We start from the raw sequence: 23,288 nt of genomic DNA, 5'->3' as shown, positions 1-23,288 counted from the left end.
TAACCTACAAAATATTAACCAAATATAAACTGATGGAGTGATGTCAGATTCTACAGACAGACTGAAACAAGAGCGCCAAAAGGTAGGACGTGCCTGTATTAATCTGAATGGTTTTGTTAACTATGAAGCCTAACAATTTGAACATCAACATTGTTTAAATGCAAAAAATTCAACTCAACCTAAATGAGGGAGCCACAATTTTCACCTCCATAATAACAAAAAACATTTCCCCACAAAGAATTCTGTTACTGATCTGAGTCTTGTGTTTTACTCACATATTTCACATATTTGGGAGGCCAGTCACACCTGCCTGCATATCAGGTAAAATCTCAGGCATAACTGGAGAGAATGAAAGATTCCCCTGCCAAACACCATTTGGCTTAGGGAACAATGCCCTGGGTTTAGAGTCAGGAGACCATGGGTTCTGGTCTCCCCTCTTCTACTGAATACTGTTAATTTTTCACAGCCCTTATTACTGTCCAAGCTTTCATATACCTATTCCAAGAAGCAGACCACTAACAAATAAGGTAGAAGGACACTTCAGACAGGTCTCTAAATGACAGAACCTGGTCTTATCCACTCAGGTACACTGCGTTTCAAAATGAATATGCGCTTCTTTATCCTGTCTGCAACTACTACTTTCGCCTCTAGACCATATTCACATCCCACAATCAACAGTTGAATCCTGATACTGTTGTGGAATGTTGGGTCTCATAAATAGTTGTGTAACTCACTGGCAAACTACTGTGTTGTTCCTGCTGTCCCCCCCAGAGGCTGATCAAAAGAGAGGATAACAGTATACTTCTACTACCAGCAGGTTTATTATCTCAAGGTCAGTGCAACAGACCTAACAGTCCTGGCTTAAACCCTGCCTACCACCCAAATAGGGGGAAGGAAGGTCAAGTAATTAAAGACTATGTTATCATTCACATGCAAAAGGGGACAGAGTTAAGGTTGCAAAGATGATATTTTATGGTATTTCCTAAAGTTTGAATACTTGACTTTGCAACCTATAACATTTTTGGTAGGCTGAGCTGGCAGGCTGTAGGAGGAGCAGGTCTCTATCCCTGAACCTGTAGCAATTCTACAGGCTACTGCCACTAAACCTAAATTTTATTGCTACACCATCTAAGCTGTTCCTCTTTTTCTCTTTGCTGTTTTATCATTTTCAACTCAATACCCTCCCCTTCACTATACCCATTTGGTGCCACGGGCAGAGGAGCCTGAGCAGTAGCATTGGGACAGCAGAGGTAACACAGCCAGTCAATGCCATTGACTTGAGTGTAGGGCCTCAGTTATCTCATCCAATAAATCTATAGTGTCGCCTCTTAAATTAGCATGAGTAGCCTGAAGTAATTATAATTATGGAAATCATTTTATATTGCAAAACACCGTGTCTAGAACTAAATTGGAACATTGTGTTAATGTTTATTATCTTATTTGTACTTCTGTTAATACTAGCTGTCCCTTTAAGAACAGGACAAGGTTCTTGATTGTACAGTGGGTTTGCAGGACAGCGATGTGTGGGTGGTTTTTGCCCGCGTGTTGAGAATATGGAAGTCTCTGCCTGTGTAAGCTCTAAAAACGTTAGAACTTTATTTAACAACTTATCTTTCAAGTAAGTAAGCCGCATTCTAAATGGTGTAACACGGTAGGGGGCTGAATGCTTTAGGGCATTGCTAATTGGCTACAAAGCCTTCCACCTGCAGATCACCAGTTTGAAGCCAGCATCCTCGGATAGAAGCCACAAGCATCATTTAGATTTTAATTCCTGTTGAGAACAGTTTGATGGGTCTTAGTTCCAGCTCACATGTCACAAACTCACTCTTATGCTAAAGGCTTGTCTTACATGGTGGGGCAATGGAAGGGGGTAATTTTTAATGTGCACTAACGTGTTGTTTATTAATTGGTCCATGTAGACCCTGCTGATGTACTTTAATGTGATGCTGTTTGAAACAGTACTACTTTCAAGCATGCTAGGGAATCTTTGGTTCTTTTAAAAGAAACTTTTTGGTATTTTATTCAAGATGACTTTTTGTTTCAAAATTTCCTTTAATTTTATTTTAGAAATTTCAGACTATGTGTTTTGTTCACCCCAAAATTATTTTCATATTTATTTCTTGGAATTTCCAGTGAACCAAAAACCCATCATTTGCCCAGTTCTGTCTAGGATGTGGATAAGATTATTGTAGCTCATGTCTTGACTTCTAGACAAGAGGAAATATCTAAAGAGGCTTTCTACATAATTGTACTCACAAAAATATATTTTCTATACAGATTCTAGCCAGAGCATAGTGAACTTTGTCTTTGAACCAACAAGACTTTGCCCACAAGAAAGAAGTGTATGTTTTGGGTTGTACCTAAAAGATTCTCAAGAGTCTGAGATTTTAAGATACTATAAGGTTGAATTTTCTTTTGTTAATAGGAATTTGTGAGTCAAAAGGAAAATGTATTACTTATTCAAGAGACTGGAATTGAAAGAGAGGAGTTAGAACCCGTATTGCATATTTATGAGCATAGCCAGGGCCATTGAAATTCTGCAACCACAACATTTGCAATGGAATCCACCCTTTGCTTGTACACAATCTAGGCAGGACCTTTTAAAAATCACTATTCTTTTGAGTCATCATGGCTGTGAAGAAAACCTTACAAATGTTAACCAAGTATAAATGTGTAGTCTGGCTGAGTCTGCAGACAGTCTAAAACAAAAACCCATATGTGAACTGCCCCATTTATCTCAAAGGAATCTTGTATTGAATCCTATGGATGACAATTTAAATGTCATTATTGTGACACAGGGTTAGCAAAATAATTTCTTAATCACAATCATTATACTCTTAAAAAGCACTACAGCATTACAGATCTTTGCAAAATAACTAACATCCTGAGCTGCCCCCTTCATCCCAGTCTGATCTTGCCCCTTCTGTGAGTCTGAGGTCTTGTCAGTGCTTCAGGCTAGGTAGACTTCAGTCAGTTGTCTTGCATGTGTGACAATCAGCCCTTGTAACTGGGAAGCCTCCCCTTTAAGGGCCACAGGCGTGGGGCCAACCAGCTTTGTTCAATTATCAGACCCAGCTGGGAAGTGAGTAAATGATTATACAAACTAACAAATGGCTCATTTGAGAGAGCTACTACAGGAAGATAGTGTCCTGCATTAGTCCCTGAGGAAGGAAGACTATTCTCCTGCCTATTTTTCAGTTTATCACTATTTCTGGCTTAATATGTGACTATATACATATAAACTATATGCATAAAAGTCACACCAAAAAGGTATTTAGGTTGCAAAGTAAACCACTTGAAAGTTAGGAAATGCCAGAATTACAGTTGCCTGTAATTCTGTGCAAACCTTATTTTACCCCTTTGTGCATCCTGCCTGCGGACTGAGTGAGATAGGGGATTCTGAGGGTTTCTATGATGGCAAACGTTAGGCAATCTAAATATAGGGTATGTGACCAGCTTCCCCTGAATAGAAATGAACAGACAAATCTGAATAAAATGATTAATAATATCAGCACAGTACCTGAAGATACATTGTCTTCCATGGGAGCATCGTTGGCTTTCAAATCCAAAGTGAAGGATCTGAAAGCGAATTTAAAATTGGAAGGAACCTTATTACCTAATACTTGTTGGATCAAATGCCCAAAAGCATTATTGAAAACCTAAAATTAAAAAGAGGAAAAAATTCAGACAACCACTTATTTTGTCAAGAAAGCAGATTTATATATTTCTTTGATCATTAATATTCTATACAGAATATTCCACAAATGTTTGTTTGTTTTTTCCATTTCAAAACCTATGCCTTGGAGCTCCCATTTTGCACAAATACATATGACAAACACTTCTCTCTAGAGACCTAGATAGAATATTTTCCAATTTCTTGCTCCTGAAACTTTTATCTTACTCTGTAGTACCATATTCATTTTAAATTTAAAACATTCACTTATGAGATGGCTAACATATTTCTTCCTATAGGACTTGGATTCTTTATCATAAAATGGCACATGGGTTATTAAAACGTTTGGCTACCTGTGTATACCAGAGATGAACCTGAACCGAAACTCTGATTCCGACTTCCTCCCCTAATTCTGAACATTGGAGAGGTTTGAATCTGGCATCACTTTCACATGCAACTACTGTGAATTGGACTGGCTTCTTTCTGTTTTGTATCAGTGATTGTAAAAAATTGAATACCTACTTCTAATGAGTAATCTAACTGATTAAATATGCATCATCGTTTCCATAAGCTGTTCGGTACGTGGATACAAGTCACACAAGTTGAAATCAATGTACAAAGTGTTGTGTTCGATAACAAATAAATCAGGATAGAGTTACTCTACTTCTGTAAACATTTTTGGGAAAATATTTGTTAGGTTGCAAAGCTAAATTCCAATTATAGTCAACAGTAATATTGCTGGTTTCAATTATAATCACTTTGATATCTCTAGTGGCTGCTATTACATTAGGAAGTTCTATGTTAAAAGCACGATTATTTTTTGTTTTGAAGAAAGATCTAGCATTAAATACATGCATACAACATTTAAGGGAAAGTATAAATAATAAAAAACAGGGAAATGTTGTGACTATGAAAAGAATCTGACTTGTCTTCAATAACAAAAAGCCAAATCAATTTTTTCCTGAGACATCAATCTGAGACACAGTAGGGAATTATGCTGTGTATTGCCTTCTGAACTTCAGTTAGTCTCTTCGCTTTCATATCCTGAATTAGATCTCAAAAAGCTGATGAATTTTGAAGTTTGAAATATGCAGTGCCAAACTGCCAAAACACAGTCTCCGATTTTAGCATGTACTGTTCTGCATATATTATAATTTGGATATAAAAAGGAAAGGCAATTTCTGTTTGTATTTGTAAATTCTATCATTTGCACATGCAAGTTATAATGGATTTCAAACCATGCATGCAGAATAAGAGGCAGAGTAGGAGACCCCTTTGAAAATTTGGCTAATAATAATAATAATTTATAATAATAATAGCAGCTTATTTGAAGAACAGAATGAATGTTAACATATATACTCTTTTATATTGTGAAGTCTTTTAGAAAAAGCAGATTACTAGAACCATTACCTTAAAGTGTTCTCTTGCTGGTCCTGTACCATGGAGGCTCTGAGGGAAGTGAGTTAGTTCCAGCTCCTTCAGGGCCTTGGAAAGTTCAGGCTCACTGCTGAAATTATTAATCACATTTCCAATAGCTTTCAGGATAACTGTAGCCTGTTCTATAAACCGGTAGCTCTCCTGGGGAGAGAGAACATTCTAGCTTGTGGAAGGGAAATGCTATCAGTTTATCAGATAATGAAGAATATAAAAATACTATGCATTGATGATTATTCTTTTGTACCAAGCACTGTAGAATGTTCAGTCAAAATTAAGATGTATGTTTATACTGTAAAAAGAATAAGTGAAGGCTTCTCCTAGCTAAAATACACATTGTGACATAATATTGGTTAATCCCATCCATATATTCTTAGAGGAGTATTTGTATTTGGTTGAATACCATGTTAAAGTGAATGCTGCATGTAGCAGGATTAACCTTCACCTGAATTTCAATGCAAGACTCTAGAGACTCAACTGGGAGTGGCACTCTAGAGACTAGCTGCTCCTCTTGCAAAAATCTGTGGAAAGACCACCACAGGAAGCAACTGCAGTTTTACATTGTTTTTATGGCCAAGGAAGTTCACCCACAGAGTCTCCCTTTTGTAAAGAGAAGGGGGACAAGTTGAAAATGTTGCTCTTTTTTTCCTTAACATATCAAGTTCTCAGGTTTAATCTAACTTCCTAAATATCTGTAATATTGCATAAGCTACTTTAATATTCTATTATCAGAGCCCTGCAATTATGCAGCGGTGCAAATGGCTGCAAAATTTCCCCTTTTAAAATTTTTTTGTACAACTCTGCTTTCATTTAAAGAACTCCCAAAGTCTCTGGCCCAATCATTTGTAAAGGAAACCTTGAAAACATGGACTGAGTGTAACTAATGAAGAGACATCTGTCTGGATGGACAAACAACCTAACCAACAGCTCTGAGAAAGCGTTAACTGCTCCCCAGGGCCTCTAATCACAGCTATCACACAGCCCTTTGAATCAATAGCTCATTTTAAGAACAAAAGCTATTCTGGGGCCTACTGGTCATTTTGCAACCATATGGGGGGAAATGTATTCATCTGACCGACAGTTTGCATCACTAAGTAAGCATTTTTAACCTATCTTAATAATCTTTACATGCATTTTATGACTATCAGAGCTGCATGCTGCAAAAGGGAAGACACTACACTACCTCCAATTTAAATATTTCCACTACATTCTTTAATATCCAATTATCTATTGGCACATGAATGAATTTTCAGCTATTTTATGTGAAACACAACAACATCCAATGCCTGCTTATACGTTTACATCACATAGCTATAATAATGCCCATCTTCATATGCATCTCTCTCCCTCACACTTCCAATATCTCAGAACTGTTTCTCTTGCTTCCATATATATTTGGAATTTATATTATATTATTCAGTAAAATCTACTATAAATAGAGATGTGACATTATTTACATTAAGATTTACATTTCTTTTTGTGAAAATACTAAGAAAAGTGATTTTTAAACAAATTACTTGTAGTCCATCTCCTTCTGCACAACTCAGAGAATTTTCTTGCATATCCTCCAAACTCAAAATTCAAGAGAAAAATTAGATCCATCTGCAGTAAAGAATGGTCAATGACTTGTAATAATATTGCACACGTTGTTATGGTAACATGTACCTTGTCAAGATTTGGCATAACAGTATCCTCTTCACCAAACACACATGGCACCATGCTACACAGATGGATATGGTGCCCTATGGGGGAACTTGCAGTGAAGATTAATACATGTCGCCTACATAAAAAATAAAATATAACAAAAAAGAAAAGCATTCTCTTTTAGAACAGTGGTTCTTCACCCTTTTCATTCAGTGGACCAACTTCACAACAGTGAAATTCTTTTCTGGCCCACCTCTCCTTTTAAGCCTCAATTGCTAATTACTTGGTTCTCAAATAAGTAATTGAGCAGAGCATGAGGAAAGGCTCCTAGAACTACTGGTGAGGTTATAATTACAGGTTGTAATCTGAGATGCCACTGTTTTAGATTTATTTTCTGCTTTAGTTTGATTACATGTGGTTTTTATAACATAGAACAACATATTGCTGTAGTATTTCATAAGGATAGAGCATAAACTCTTTAAGTCAGGGACTGTGCCTTCTTTTGGGTTTGTACAGTGTTTTCCGAACACTGACTGAAACAAATAATAAATAATTATAAGAAGAATTTAAAAGCAAAGACCACAGCTGGTTACATTTAAGTTTATACATCTGATCTGGAAAATCCAAAGTAAGAGTCCAGTGTCCAAGTTATTCGTTACCTTAATCAAAATTGCTATAAGGACATACACACGAATAAGAAAATTTAAATATAAAACCAGATTAGAATAAAACCACTTTTATGCAATAATTCTGGGCCCAATCCATTCAAGAATCAGCTGGTGATTCACAGAAGTTCAGTGTGCCCCCTTGGGAACTACAGCTAATTCCAGTTTTGAAAGGAAGAAGAATTCTTTCTTGTGTTTACACAAGACAGGATCAGGCACTCAGCACCATATTCTTCCTTTCTCTTGTGAATGGTGGTCTGAGAACTTCTTTGGTTAATAGCTCTTTAACAAAGGCCTGGCAACAAGAATAAAGGAGGATCCACGTGGTCCAAAGCTTTTAAAATTTGCTTTTTTCAATTGCAACTGGTTGGGGAGGAAGAGTACACCACTTCCTAGCAATCACGTGGACTGTGGGAGAAAAGCTTCCACTTGGATTCCCAAGTAATTTTTCTTTTTGAATGAAATGGAAACTGCTCCACAGAGTGAGTCCTAAGCCCACTTCTACTCCCATGCCCGAGATTGACGTGTTGTAAATGCTACATAATTAATTATTCCTTGCGGCATGATTGCAAATTGTGGAGAATGGGGAACCAGAGATGTAGTGGCATGGGTGGGGAGCTTATCTGTAATAGATTCCTGCTTCTCAGGTAGCTCAAACTTGCAGTTGCAGAAATATAAAGATTTGTTCATTGATTTAGAGTCCTGCATAAGGCTAACTTTTCTGCTGAAATTTCTGACAGTGCAGTCCCGCACAGAACTTGATTCTCCAACTTTCAAAAACTGCACAACTCAGAAGGATGCAGGTGCTGAATAATCTGTCCATAAGCCAGTTCAATCAGGCATTCTGATGTATATGTTTTTTTCCAGCTGAAGTTTGTTTTACTGCCATTTGTCACAAATGAAATCCATTTTAATATTTTAAATCAGTTTAGAGAAAAAAGGGAGCACTGTTCAACTTTGTTGACTTAATACCAGATATATAACAGGTCTTTGTGTTTACCTTTCTGTTGCTTTGAAATCCTCTTTGATTTCCATTTATAATTTTTTGGATGGACATACAGGACATGACAGATATATATTATTCTGTTCAAGTTTTATAGGTACTTTTTGTAATACTGTAAGTTTTTGATATCGTTATATATATGTCTTCTTTTAAATAAAATAATCTACACAAGAAAAAAGAAGCTAAAAGTTCACAGCAGCAGTCCTTCTTTGTTCATTTTAATGTAATCTTTTTTAAACTAAACTAAACTGGCAATTCTTTATTTTTTGAGAACCAAAAGCTTTGAATTATCCAGCAATTCAGTCCTTGTGGCAATACACCATGTATTGTTTCCTTCATTGCAAACATTTTAAGAGACTAGCAGATTTCTAAGGATGAAGGGGATGGTATGGCGTTGTCTTTTCTTTATTTTTGCAGCTAAGGAACTGCTTTAAACCAGATATATAGGGGTATATGCCAAGAGAAGTGAATCCCACAAAGCATCAATGTCATGGTTTCCTAATAGTTTTAAGTTGGAATTTTAAAGAACTATACAAAGGTATAGCTAGATTATTTGGGAATTTATGTCCCTTCATGTTTCATAAATTTCATTTCAAGAAGAGTTACAATACTGGCTACAGAATCATACTTCAGTAAAAGTTTTAATTAAAATGAGTGTTGGAGAGAGCTGCTAATACCTCAGCCAAATTTCTGAAGCCTTCTATATAGAAACAACTTGCCTAGACAGAATGTATTTCAGTTGTTTTTTCTAGAAAAACTAGTGGGACTACTCATACGAATAACTGCTCAGCAAAGAGAGAGTAAGAGATTCACAGACTAACACACTATTTAAAAAACTTTAGTAATAATCCTTAAATCCAAATAAACATTGTAATCTTACTAAAACTTGGGAAATCCTAGAAATTTTATGCAAATTCAACATTCAAATATTTGCAAATAATTAACTGTTCCAGATTCAGTTATGTAAATTCTATCCTTAAGGCAACAGCAGGTCTTTAAGTGCTAGAGGGAAATTTAAAAAAGGACCAGTACACACCCTGGGGGAAGGCTTAGCATAGCAGCTTTGGTTGCATACGTATGTATCTTTAGCACAAGTTGTCCAGTAGCCACACTTTTCCAAGAGAAACTTTCAACAGTAAGCATGCCCTGTGGTACACCAGAACCTTCTTTTTGTGTCACTGTAAGAAAAACAATTAGAAAAATAAAGTTAGCAGAGCAATTGATACAAATATCATGATGCAGAACTCAGGATCACATTTTGGTCATCAAAGCCCATAAAAAAATAAAGGGACTATTTGTAAATTGATATACACCAGTGGTGCCTACACCAGCTAAGTGCCCTAGTCAGCCACAGAAGTTGCCTACTCTTAATGGTAGCTCTGGGAGAAATACAGCAGTTTTTCCAGTTAACCGGGTTCAAAAAAGAACTAAATAAGTTCATGGAAGATAGGTCCGTCAGTGGCTATTAGCCAGGATGGGCAGGGATGCAAAACCATGTCCTGAAGTGTCCCTAGCCTCTGTTTGCAGAAGCCGGGAATGGGTGATACAGGATGGATCACTTAATGATTACCTGTTCTGTTCATTCGCTCTGAGGCACCTGGCATTGGCCACTGTCAGAAGACAGGATACTGGGCTAGATGGACCATTGGTCTGACCCAGTATGGCCGTTCTTATGTTCTTAATCAATATACAAAGATAGCACATAACGGCGGTTATGTATACACTCTACTCTGAGGGCAATATTCAGAAGTGATGTGTTAGGAGGAGGTATAAATTAGATCCCTTTGCACTCACTTGGGGTACATTTACACTTTGAGTGTACATTCCTGCTCAAGGAGCTACACTCGTGCTAACTCTGATTGAGTCAGAATGCTAAAAATAGATTGTAGCCGCAGTGTCGTGAGCAGGAGCAGGTTCTAGCTTCCCCAAGTATGTACCTAGCATCTCAGATGGGCTCATACTTGGGGTAGCTAGTCCCTCCTGTCACCGTTGCTACACATTATTTTTAGTAACTTAGCTGGCGCAGAGTTAGTGTGGGTACATCTCCTCAAGATGGAATTTACACCACCAGCTCAAAGTGTAGACATAACCTTAGACTCCCACAGAACTACTTGGACCTGCTTTATCCTGTGTAAGAGGGTCTAACACATGGGTGTAATTACACCCTCTTTTGTGGTTCCTTGGCATGTAACATGCACTCAAGATATGTCTAGACTAAGGTTTATAGGCCTGTTTAACTCAAGTTGACTGCCAATTAACTTAACTAACATATTTTAAAATATTAATCTAGATATTTTACAGACATTTGTGATTTACCCAAGGCGGAGCCCTAGGGTATCAAGATGAGTCTGCTGTAAACAGATTCAAGAGTGTCCAAACAGGGATTTGCATCAGTTTAACTGAATTGCTTTGAAAACCAATTTTAGTTAAATCAGTGCAATTATTGCATGTAGACCAGCCCAAAGATAGAACAGTTTGCAAGAAGAGAAAACCAGGCAGAAATGACACAGGAAATGAAATGAAATCCATACTAGAAAGATGTCATAAATATAAAGGGAAGGGTAAACACCTTTAAATCCCTCCTGGCCAGAGGAAAAACCCTTTCACCTGTAAAGGGTTAAGAAGCTAAGATAACCTTACTGGCACCTGACCAAAATGACCAATGAGGAGACAAGATACTTTCAAAGCTGGGGGGGGGGGGAGGAAACAAAGGGCTCTCTCTGTCTGTGTGATGCTTTTGCCAGGACCAGAGCAGAAATGCAGGTCAGAACTCCTGTAAAGAGTTAGTAAGCAATCTAGTTAGATATGCGTTAGATTCTGTTTTGTTTAAATGGCTGATGAAATAAGTTGTGCTGAATGGAATGTATATTCCTGTAATTTGTGTCTTTTTGTAATCTAGAGGGATTCTCTATGTTTTGAATCTGATTACCCTGTAAGGTATTTACCACCCTGATTTTACAGAGGTGATTCTTTTACTTTTTCTTTAATTAAAATTCTTCTTTTAAGAACCTGATTGCTTTTTCATTGTTCTTAAGATCCAAGGGTTTGGGTCTGTGTTCACCTTTGCAAATTGGTGAGGATTTTTATCAAGCCTTCCCCAGGAAAGGGGGTGTAGTGCTTGGGGGGATATTTGGGGGTGGGGGGCGGAGACGTTTCCAAGTGGGCACTTCCCCTGTTATTCTTTGTGTAACACTTTGGCAGCTTTTAACCTAAGCTGGTAAGAATAAGCTTAGGGGGTCTTTCATACAGGTCCCCACTTCTGTACTCTAGAGTTCAGAGTGGGGAAGGAACCCTGACAAAAGGTATGGGCAAAAAGTGAATAGCAAATGATTAAACATCGTAAACAACTCCTTAAGAGGCATTGTTCATAAAAAGGACACATGGAAAAAAAGTGTTTTCAATCAGTGTGGAGCAATAGAAAAGCACCACTGTGGCACAGCCAAGTGTTTTGCAAGATCATTTCCTAGAGTCAACTTGCTCTGTTTAATGCCTGCCAAATTACCATACAGGTGAACACATATCGGTAAGCAGATCTGTTGTGACTCATGATTCATTGTACCCTCAGTAGCTAAGAGAAAAATCTCACGATACTACGGACACAGCATGTGTCAATACTGCAGGAGAGAGAACTCTAAAATATCCAAAGGGAATATTGCAGTTCTAGGCACTGAGTGTCACCTGCTCCATACAAGACCAAAAAAAGAAAAAGCATGTTTCAAAAGAAGACAGTTAAGATAAAAGAGTCTTTAGCAGTTGAGAACAATCAATATTAGCACACTTTTTTCTTTGTATTGATCTTACCTCCAGAATCTCCCCAGCGTACTAATGCAGAAAAACTAACTAGGATTTCAATAGGCTTCAAACTGTCCACAAATAAATAATAGAAGACTCGATCATCTGTAAACTGCAGGTGGAAAAGGGTATTCATGTTTAATTTCTGTTGAATTAGTCTTTTACAATTTTTTATTTAAAGTTCAAACTTTGTGACTCAATGTACATATGTAAAACAAGCAGTTAATTGTTACCAGTGCTTCTAACAGAGCTTCAAGTTTCATTTACCTATTAATATTCATCTTTCATTCTACAGATTAGAGAAAAAATAGTTTCTGTAATAGAAAATGTACCTACATCTTATGCACATCTTCCCGCTGTACCACCAATTTAATTAAACCCTGCTTACCTATTAGTATTTAATAAGGGACTAACATAGTTATTGTAATGATATTTTAAAAGTATGAAGCATCCGAGATATTGTTCTACAATTTGCCAACTCTAATTAATTCCAACAAACTTGTAAGATATACAGTATCATGAATATTTTTGATTTGTAGCTTGTAGCATACAATTTATTTTGCATAATTATGATTTTTACGTTGCAAAAATCATAAAATATGGCAGCACTTTATTTACAACTTTAATGCATAAACATCAGAAACAGCAATGTGTACTGCACCATTCCTATAAAATACTCCAATTTAAACTTCATTTCATTGTCTCTTTCATTTCTTCTTAAATTGGAGTGTTTCTCACATCCATAACTGTAAATATTAGCAATTTGATACTGAGATATTAGGAATATTGGCATGTGTTCAGATCAAAGCTAGATGCACTTCAGGAAGATATGTTTTACCCCAAATACAAGTTATTGGGCTCAATACAGGGGCAACTGGGTGAAATTTAATGGCCTATGATATATAGGACATCAGATTAGATGATGTAATGGTCCCTTCTGACTTTAAAAATCTATAAATCTATGAAATTACAGTACAAAAGTGTTATCCCATATGGCTGATATTTAATTTGCCAGATGGTATGAATATTTGATTTACCTGTCTCTAATAAAATATTATGGTACCAGAGTAAAGGGTTCTAAAGAATGTACTTTGTCATCCTAGCACACATCTAGGATTGTGTTGATTACATTTCAGAAAATAGAGCATGTTTTCAGTTGCACAAAGTTGCATATCCAAAGCAGATCATAGCTCAGGAAAACTGACCTATGATCCGGTTACACTTTATAACAGTGAGACTAGTGACACTGAAGATATGCGGCAGTTATGGAATATAACCCAAATAGATAATTTCTGGGTACAGAATGTTGTACTAGATCTATTCATGACAAAGTTTAACTGCACAGCAATTACAGGGTATTAATGTACTAAATATGAAACTAAAGGAGCAATACATTAATCCAGCATGTTTAATCTTCCAGTTACATTAATTTATTAGTTAAACTATAGGTATCTAGAACATTGCTACAGTGTTTTTGCACTGTAATTGCAGTATATGTAAAATGTAATTCCAGTCACTGGAATAGATTCTCAAGTGCACCAGAGCAGCACTTAGCACACCTAAAGAGTCAAGGGATGGGAGACTATATTTCTGCCCTCCCAATCTTGGAGCTCTCAGAGATTGAATCAGTCTGGGATGCTCTTGAGAGGCATCTCAGCTGCTGCCTCAAGGCAAATTTTGCCTTGCAATTTAAGTGGAGCTGTGGATCTGGCCCACTATATTCTATAGAGTAACCTGAAATCTTTTTGCTACCTCCAACAGTCAGCATTGTTTCAGCCATTGCCAAACAGTAATCTGTGGTACCACTGTCATTTCTGATTTCAAAGTAAGGGAAATATTGCAGTATAAGTGTCAGCAACATGTTGACTTTTAATGGGGACTACTGTAGCCTTAAATATTTCCATATACAGTATTTTCGCATTATTATTTTGTCTGTAATAGTTGTTCTTCATGGGTTAACACTAATATTTAGGATTTATGAATTATCAAGACATAGACTTTCTAAATAAAGTAAAGGTGAAATCAATAATGTGATGCATACATTTACCTTAAAATCGGATTTCTGATAATTATAAGCATATGTATTTGGTTTGTGGAAAATATGCAGGTTCCTAGAAAGAAAAATAATGAGGGAGAAATTAATTTTAGCATTAATAATTTATTTTAGTAAATTTTCTCTCATCCCATATGGTGCTACTGCAACCACTTCTATCATTATGAAACAGACTCAAAACTATTTCTTGAAAGTGGTCCAACATTTGAAGCCTCATAAAAGATGAATGCGTACAATTTATCTCCAGTGAAAGCTGTTGACATTGATTAGTAACTTTGTTGCAGGTCTAACTCTTTCTTACGCAGGTCTGACAGCTAGTTTTATCTTATTTGGATTTGTAAATGGCAGCAAACCGAAATCTTAAAATTTTAACACCTAAAAATCACTAAACTATACAAAAAGCAGAGGCATCACTATAGGGGATGATTGCCTTTATGCAAGTTGTTAACACTTCTATGAAATTTACTGCTGTTCCACACCTCACCAGAAAACGACGAAGAAACTGAATCAGATTGTGACCTCAGTTTGACCCAATTAACCTCACTGAGTTCAACTTTAACTGAGGACAGAATTTGAACCAGAGTTCAGGGTTTTATACAAAGGAAGAGTTCAGATTATTCAAAGTCCCTACTGAGGTTGTGATACATTCTTGACATACATCAATTCTATAACTGCTGATCTGCTCTTCCTCCCCCAAAATTGATGCCAACTTTTAACATCCATATCAAGTTCTCTGCATTTGACCTATGTTCACATTACGCAAAGAAAGACATTCAACATCACTGGCTGTCAGGATAAAAATCTTAGCCTGGCAGCTAAAATTTCTGTGTAATAAAGTCTTTAAAGGACAGTAGGGATATACTAAATCACTCTAAAATTTTTAAATTATTAATTATTTTTATTATTATATAAGCTAAACTGATTTAAGCAGGTTCAATAGTGTCTATATTACACAATGTACAATACATGTACATTCACCTTAAGGTGAATTCTTGCCTTCTCATCCATAATAAAGCTTCTGCATATTAGATCCTCATTGACACCTGCACAATCCCATTGCCTTTACTCAGTTTGCAAAGGTATAAGCAATTGGAAATTATATTGATGATGCACAAGGACCAATAGAACTCAGCTTGCCTTTGCTCAGCTGTGTTGATTCTGCAGTACTAACAGGAGTAAAAGATGCCAACAATTTATTTTTGTTCCTAAAATTAAGCCAACATGACTCTATATATATACAAGGAGTAGATCTGTTAAGATGCAATTTTTACAAAGCCACTTTTTACAGTACTTCACTACTTTGATCTAAATTTTAAGGAATATAAAACAACCTCTGCTCCTTACTGAAAACAAGTAGAGAAGTCTTCAAAATCAAACCATGTTTCCCTGGAAACAGGATTCCGTTCTGACTCAATTTCTTCCGGTAATTTATCTGCCGTCTGGCTGTATATACTAGGGTCAACTGTTTCTGATGTCTGAGCCACATCACAACTTATATTTTCAATTAATTCATCTGCATAAATAAGAAGTACACACAGATTTCAACATGCTAAGAATGTGCACATTAAAGAAATGTTGATTTTGTACTGGGAACTTCTAAAACTTATCAAGATTTTTCTTCCACAAAAATTTCTCAGCCTATTAGAGTGCATGGCATAAATTAATATTTTAAATCACAATCATGGAGCATTGTAAATTTAAAACCTGCCATGGGGAAATTATTTTTCATATTTACCTGAGCAAAGGGATTATATGTGAGGGCACACACTTTCCTACTCAGAAAGAAATGACAGGATTACTAATTACACAGTATTTTCATTATGATACAAATATTATGTAATGCTGCAATGCTAATGGTACCCAAATCTGTTAACCTCACCTCCATATTAATAGAACATTTATCCCTTGTTGTTCAGTTTGAGGCCTCTTTATTCTTTCCACAAAAATAAACAGAAAATCTACTTCATAATGTATTATTTTAATATAGCCTGTATTTATTGTACAATAAAATCTTATTTATTAAATAATAATAATTCTGTTAATGTGGAATCTGGATTTTCCATGATGTTTTTTATTTTCAGATTGTATCTGTTTATGGTTCCGTGCTTGAGTAAATAATCAGTCAACAGTTTTCTGTGAGACAGCAGACAAGGTAAATAATGTGATACATCCTATTGCACTAAAAAAAAAAAAGTAGAATACATGTGTTTTCAAGCTAAGCTCCACCGGCAATCAGTAACCAAAGACAAGCATAAAATCATGAGAATGTAACTGTTATATGGTGGCAACTGGGTGGATAAAGCATGTGCATGTATGTGTATGTGCATTTTACAATCCCAACAAACCATAAAGAAATGTAATCCTATTTATGTTTACTATTAGAACAAACAAATGACCTTCTCCTAACCTAAGGTCATTTTATCCCAAATTCCAGGAGATGTACTAGATTTCTACAGAAAGATGTCAATTACATTTGCTGTGCCATGTCTACCAGATATAAAACAAATTGAAACCTGCCTAGATTTTATGGGCCTAGCTATCTGGGAAAATTCTGGACTCCACTGGAGATACACAGTTTCATTTAGAATTTCAGTATCTTCTGTGGTAATAATGGGCCTGATTCTGTTTCCATTAAAGTCTGCGGCAGTTTTGCTATTGATTTTAACAGAATCAGGACTGGGCCCTTTATCATTTTCCCATAATAAAAATTTCTCACTGGCTACATGGGGTCATACAGAAAGATCCATGTCATAAGAATTGTCTAAAAATTCATTGCAAAGAAAAATGAAATCACATTAACCTGAACTTTTCAAGGTCCAAAAGGGGACAAAATGTGCAGCAGAAAAAAACAGAGTAATGAAGTGAAGAGTAATAAAAGCTTAAAATGGTGTAAGAATAATTTGTTAAATAAGAAAGATTTCCTATGTCTTAGTTTTATAAATCAGCATTTCTGATATAAATAATGGGCACTAATAAAACAGATACTTCCTTCCCAAACAGATATGGAGCTAACTTTGAGGCTAAAATGAAATGACGGCACAAAATACTTTGTAATAAGTGTTCACAATGTTAGGAACAGAATTCACTCCCCAAAGAATTGGAATTTTTATTTACATTTATTGGCAAAACAGGGAGAGAAATGGGAGGATGGCCTGGATGCACAAAAGAAGTTAGGCACCTAGAAAGTCACAGGCACAACACTGGGATGCTCAAAGTCTGAGTTAGGTGCTTAGGCTCCCTGTAAAACGAATGGGGTGTGTGTGTGTGTGTATGCGCAGAGTTAGGTGTCTTAGAAAGCAATGCTTAATAGGTAAGCCAGATGAGCTGGGAGCACCCCAAGCTAGCCTGGAGGCTCAGCAAGGCCCACATCAGACTTCTGCCTCCTCCACACCCAAACACCCCAATTGGGTGGTCAAGCAGAACCATATGAAAGTCAGCTCTAAAGAGCTTCTCATGTTGAAAGCAAAAGGACATACACATTGTCTTCTAAAAAGAACCATCTTCAGAAATGGATTGCAAGTCCACTGGCTCAGAAGACACCCACTCATCTCAAATTCCACCATTTTACTCACCTTTCAAGATCTCCACAGGAGAGCACACACCCAGGACTCCGGACACAAGCAACAGACAATACAGATGGCGGGGAGTTCAAATCACCCGAGGGACATATGATCCCATGCACAGGAAGGAGGGCGGAGCAACAAAGGGGAAGAGAGGGGTAAACTGGGGAGCAGAGTTGCATGTTGCACCATCTCTCTGACACACACACACACTTTTCTGTAGTCTCAGTGACCTGCCAGACCCCAACCACAGGACATCCTCCCAGAAATCACCCTCAATCACATCCCAGAGCACATGAGAAATGTCCTGCAACTCATGGCTGCAAAGGCATCATGGGTTTATGTCAAACTTGTCCACAGATGGAGGGGAGCAATCTCATACCATGGAAGTCGAAACAGGTCAGCCTTACTTAGAATCATAGAATCACAGAATATCAGGGTTCGAAGGGACCTCAAGAGGTCATCTAGTCCAACCCCCAAAGCAGGACCAATCCCCAAATAAATCATCCCAGCCTCATCTTCTGGGCCTCATCATCACGTGGTCATCCAAATGTATACAAGAGTGCCAGCTGCCCACTGGAAAAAAATCAAATCCTCTCTAAACATGTTCCTCCGCTGAAACGCGCTCCAGGAACACAAGACAGCCCTGATCCAGAAGGGAAGACAGTGTAGGTTCCCCACCTCACTCTTCAACATAACATCCCACCAGGCCCTCCCACCATCTGGCCCCACTCTGACCCCCCCGCCTCCCCAAATATGCAGTTCCCACAGAACAACACAGAAGGACAGGCAATGCTCAGAACACTCACCAATTCCACAGAATGAGGAGGAGGAGACTCGCAGCCAAACACAGCAGGGGTAGCAGCAGCCCAACAGAGACCTCTGGTGTCCCAAAACAGACATAGCCCACCCTCACCAGCTGACCCAAGAAAGGAACCACACTGCTCCATGAGGACCACACACAGCAGGAGGCGGTGGTAAGCAAGAATTGGAAAGGCACACATCTGTGTTGGGGTGTAGGGTACCCCATACCCTGGGGCTCCACAGAAAGCATTCCTTTGCTTTCTGTGGAGCTAATCCATGAGAGATAGGTGCACAAAGGTGGAGCCCAGACAACTGCATAGGCACCTGTGTCTGAGAGTTCAACACAGGAGGCTGGACTAAGGCGCCTATATGATTGCCAAGTGCTGAGTGAGGACTGGGTGTCAGCTGAACACAGACCCACAGGGTCATGAGATCACAGGAAAGCACCACTTTGGAACACGTAATAAAAGCTGAAGCATGGGTCACATTCTGTTTGCACCCCAGCCCCAGCATGGAAGTATTGGATGCCAGAGTGAGGGAGCAGCCACCAGGCACCCTGCGGGGGACAGCATGGGCAGCACATAGCAAACATCTTGAACGGCCTTGAAGCAGAGATCAAGGCCATTAATGGCTTCATGCAAGCCCATTCCAACATGCTCATGAGTGCCAGGACTCAACAAATGAGCATAGGTGCTAAGGACAGGCTTTGGGGGGGAGCTCAAGGACCAGGTTAATGCCTAGGAGGACGCAGATAGGGAACAGAGGACTTCAAGAAAAAATGGAGACTGATAAGGGAGCAGGCAAAGGCAGGCTTGCAGGGGATTGCTGGAAGAAAGGGGCAGCCTGGGTGTCTCAGCTCCCAGAATGTCTGAGAATGGCAGGGGCCACCTTCTGTGCCCTGGTCGTGATGGGGACCAGGGAGCTGGTCACCACACAGATGTGTCATTGACCATGCCATAAGTATCAGCAGTAGAGTAGAACGGAACAAGGAGGATGCTGGAAGGCATGGAGGACTGCACACGAGCACTTTATGGGTGATCAATCACAGCAGCCAAGTGTCTGCGTCACATAATTAACAAGCACATGCACTGCTACACAGTCAGGGGCCACAGAAGCAAGGTGGCAAGATTCCATTTCCCTTCACCCTGAAACAGGGACTCAGGCACCTAACTCCTTTTGTGCATCCAGGCCTCTGAGCATCTCCAACAATAACATAATATTCTCTACTTTATTACTGTTAATAATTTAGGGCAGGATCATTCCTAATGTAACTTCAGTGAAATTAAAACTACATCAGATAAATTTGACCCATTACTCTCAGAATTAAATATGATTTTGATATATGAGATATATAATTTAAAAAACGGAGTGGTAACCAAACTGAGATTTTCCCCCAGACACTTCACTTAAAGGCACACTGGTTTAGGTTAATATATAAAACAAGTTTATTAGCTACAAAAAGATAGATTTTAAGTGATTATAAGTGATAGCGAAGGGATCAAAGTAGATTACCTAGTAAAGAAACAAAAACGCAAACTAAGCTTAACATACTAGAAGGATAGGATGTGAATTAACAATCTGTCACCCTGACTGATGATACAAGCAGGCTTGCAGATTTTCAAGGCACAATCTGTACTTGCTTTGCAGTTTGGGATCCCCACCCCCATTCCAAATCCTTTTCCTTAGGAACTTCACTTAGGTGTTGAGTTGTGGGAGAGTGAAGAACAACAGATGAAGTCACTCCCAGCCTTATATAGCTTTAGCATATGGCGGGAACCCTTTGTTCCAAAACCAGTTCCCAGACCACTTTGTGGAAAAATACAGGTCCCCAAAATGGAGTCCAGATTCATGTGGGCTAGTCACATGCCCTTGCAGAGTCATAGCAGCCATTACTTACTGGCTGGCCGAAACGTCCACAGAGAGGCTCACCTGTGGGGGATAAGCTTCTTCTAAGGCCTACTGTTTTCCCTAATGGCCTATTATCCTGAATGGGCTCTTCACAACCAGCTATTTAGACTGGAAGCATCTTGCCTAATGGGTGTCGCCCAGGTTTGACTACATATGAAATACAGATACATAGTCAATATTCATAACTTCAAATACAAAAATAATACATGCATAAAAATAGTATAATCATATTCAACAAATCATAACTTTTCCAATGACACCTTTCATAACCTGTCTTGTAAAAAATGCATCATAATTATGCCATAATCATATCACTATGAAGAATATGGGGTGCACTGTCACAGCATTATTTAAAGAAAATAAAGCTACAGTTGAACCTCAAAACCATTAGGAAAGCATCCCATGGAAGCCAGGAGCTCCAGCCTCTGAAGCCTGTAATTATTATGTATATTTATCAAGTGTGTGTAGCAGAATATACCCTCCGTGTTCACCCTCTGAACACTATGTAATAATCTTTGTACAAAATATGCCTTGTAAGGTATCATCTGAAAAGTCATAATTTGCAGGTCAGTATTGTCCTGGTAAAATATGTTTAGCAACATTGTATGTGACGTTATAAGATTCCCTTGTATGGTGTTATTAACACATGTTTCAAACCCCACAGCCCTGCCCAAATGGAAGTTGGCAAACAGGTCTGTCTTAAACAAAGGAATATGTGCCCTGCTTACTGTGCATTTAAGCAGTAAACAGTCATCAAGCAGGAAGGGAAGACAAAGGAAGTTCGAACAGGTGAGAAAACCAGCAGGGAACATCCTTCCACATAGACTCATTGTCTCCTGGTTCTGAGCTGGAAATGTTTTTCAAGAGGGGGACTGAAACTATAAAAAGGAGTGACATACACCCCAAGACACCCCTCTTTCTCTCCCTGCCCATAGCATTTACTACACCTGAAGAGACAGAGGAAGCAGACATTGGAGTCTGGGGGAGGATCCTGATCTGAGACTTTGGTCAATAATATGCTGGAGCATATGGTGAGAAACTTTGCTTGAATCTAATACAGTTTGTTAAGTTAGGCATTAGTTAACGTCTTATCTTTACTTTTCTTGTAACCATTTCTTACTTTTATGCTTCATTACTTGTACTCACTAAAAATCTCTCTTTGTAGTTAATAAACTTGTTTTATAGTTTTACCTAATCCAGTGTGTTCAACTTGAAGTGTACAGGTAACCCCATTTGGCGTAACAAATTGTGTGAATATTATTCTCTGAAAGGAATAACAGACTTAATATATTTGTACTGACCAGGAGAGGATTGGGCAGTACAAGATATACGTTTCTGGGGGAAAATCTGGGACTGGGAGTATGTTGGGGTCACCAGGTGGTGACTTTTAAGGCTGGTAAGAACCAAGGTGTGTCTGTCTGGCTTCAGTGCACACATAGACAAAGCTGGGAGGCTGTTTCTATGCTGGAGGCTGTTTGTGAGCAGCCCAGGTTGGAGGCTACAGCAGCAAAGCATTGTAAATGGCAGCATAGGCAGGAGTGTCACTACAATGCATTAGTCTGGATTGTACCCTGGTATGTCACAGGGTGATATCCTGTTCTCCACACAAAGCCCAAATACAGGAGGAACTACAAGGTTTTGGCGGATACAATCCAGAATGGAGACAGTGCACAGAGAACCTAGCCACACGGAATCTGGGTAGGCTGGCCACCACTAGTATCATAAGATGTAAGGCCAGTGTCCTGCAAACCCCTCGCCCTTTGCAGTGTTGAGGGTGGAGGAGCATATAGAGCGTGTATACATGGTGCATAGACTTACTCTCCATGCTGTGTGTGAACCCCTGCACAGCTGTGTGAAGGGAGATTTCAAAAGCAGGCCAAATGATCTGCTGCTGAATGACAGACACTTGATGGGAAAGGAATGGAGAGAGGATTCTCTGGTCCCACCCATAGGTCATCTCTCCCATCTCCTGCACATTGCTACCTTGGCTGGGAACTCACAGCAAAGCATGTCTTCACTCCACACAGGTGATATGCATCAGTACATTTCCCCTTCCACACCTAGTTGCCTTCTTGCACAGTGGAAGAGTACTAATAAGGAGAGGTTTCTCTTCCTGATTACCCTGCCCACAGGGATCTCTTCAATTCTGTTTCAATTCAGCTGGGGTGACCAGACAGCAAATGTGAAAAACTGGGACGGCGGTGGGGGGTAATAGGAGCCTTTATAAGAAAAAGACCCCAAAATCGGTGACATCTGGTCACCCTACTTTCAGCTGCATGAGAGTTCTAGAAAACCAGCAGACAAAGGAACAGGGATCTGATGAGGGTTGGGGGCTCCTCTTCAACAGAAACCAGACATTTTTTAAAAAAGCCACTTGCAGGGAATAGGCTGCTCTCTTTCCCTCAGTTTAAGATTTCTCAGTTTCTCCCCATTTAAGATGCATCTTTCCAAGTCAGGACACACTGCTTGATTCCTATGAAGATATCTCTAAATCTCTCTGTGTTTTTACCCATTTTAACTGGCAACAATTCCACTTTTGCATGTTACAAATGACTCTAGTATTGTTAACAGTCTGTCATATTGTCATTCTACTCAAGTCCTGCTGCACCAACTGATGAGCCTTCCCTCTATGAGTAATTCAGTTTTCGCAATAGTACACTGTAGAGGAAGTGGAGAAGGATCAATTTGACTATTGAGATACACTAGCTTCAAAATCAACTGAGGGTGATGGATATAAAAATTCTCCAATTGT

The 23,288-nt window shown here is 38.5% G+C and overlaps 1 protein-coding gene across 1 annotated transcript in view; it reads right to left on the bottom strand.

Annotated features, from left to right (window-relative positions):
- The window catches only part of ADGB (androglobin), a 238,561-nt gene that overhangs the window by 102,407 nt on the left and 112,866 nt on the right, over nt 1–23,288 (bottom strand). The window contains exons 15-21 of the mRNA XM_077811784.1: nt 15,609–15,777; nt 14,259–14,322; nt 12,221–12,323; nt 9,456–9,597; nt 6,773–6,887; nt 5,084–5,251; nt 3,521–3,659 (exon numbers count right to left, since the gene is read on the bottom strand). Of these exons, the coding sequence (XP_077667910.1) occupies nt 3,521–3,659; nt 5,084–5,251; nt 6,773–6,887; nt 9,456–9,597; nt 12,221–12,323; nt 14,259–14,322; nt 15,609–15,777 (900 nt within the window). The remainder of the gene's footprint in view (nt 1–3,520; nt 3,660–5,083; nt 5,252–6,772; nt 6,888–9,455; nt 9,598–12,220; nt 12,324–14,258; nt 14,323–15,608; nt 15,778–23,288) is intronic.

Source organism: Eretmochelys imbricata, chromosome 3 (assembly GCF_965152235.1).
Source record: "Eretmochelys imbricata isolate rEreImb1 chromosome 3, rEreImb1.hap1, whole genome shotgun sequence".
In the NCBI taxonomy this organism is placed as follows: domain Eukaryota; kingdom Metazoa; phylum Chordata; order Testudines; family Cheloniidae; genus Eretmochelys; species Eretmochelys imbricata.
The sequence above is the reverse complement of the archived record's forward strand: the minus strand, read 5'-3'. Positions and strand labels throughout refer to the sequence as shown.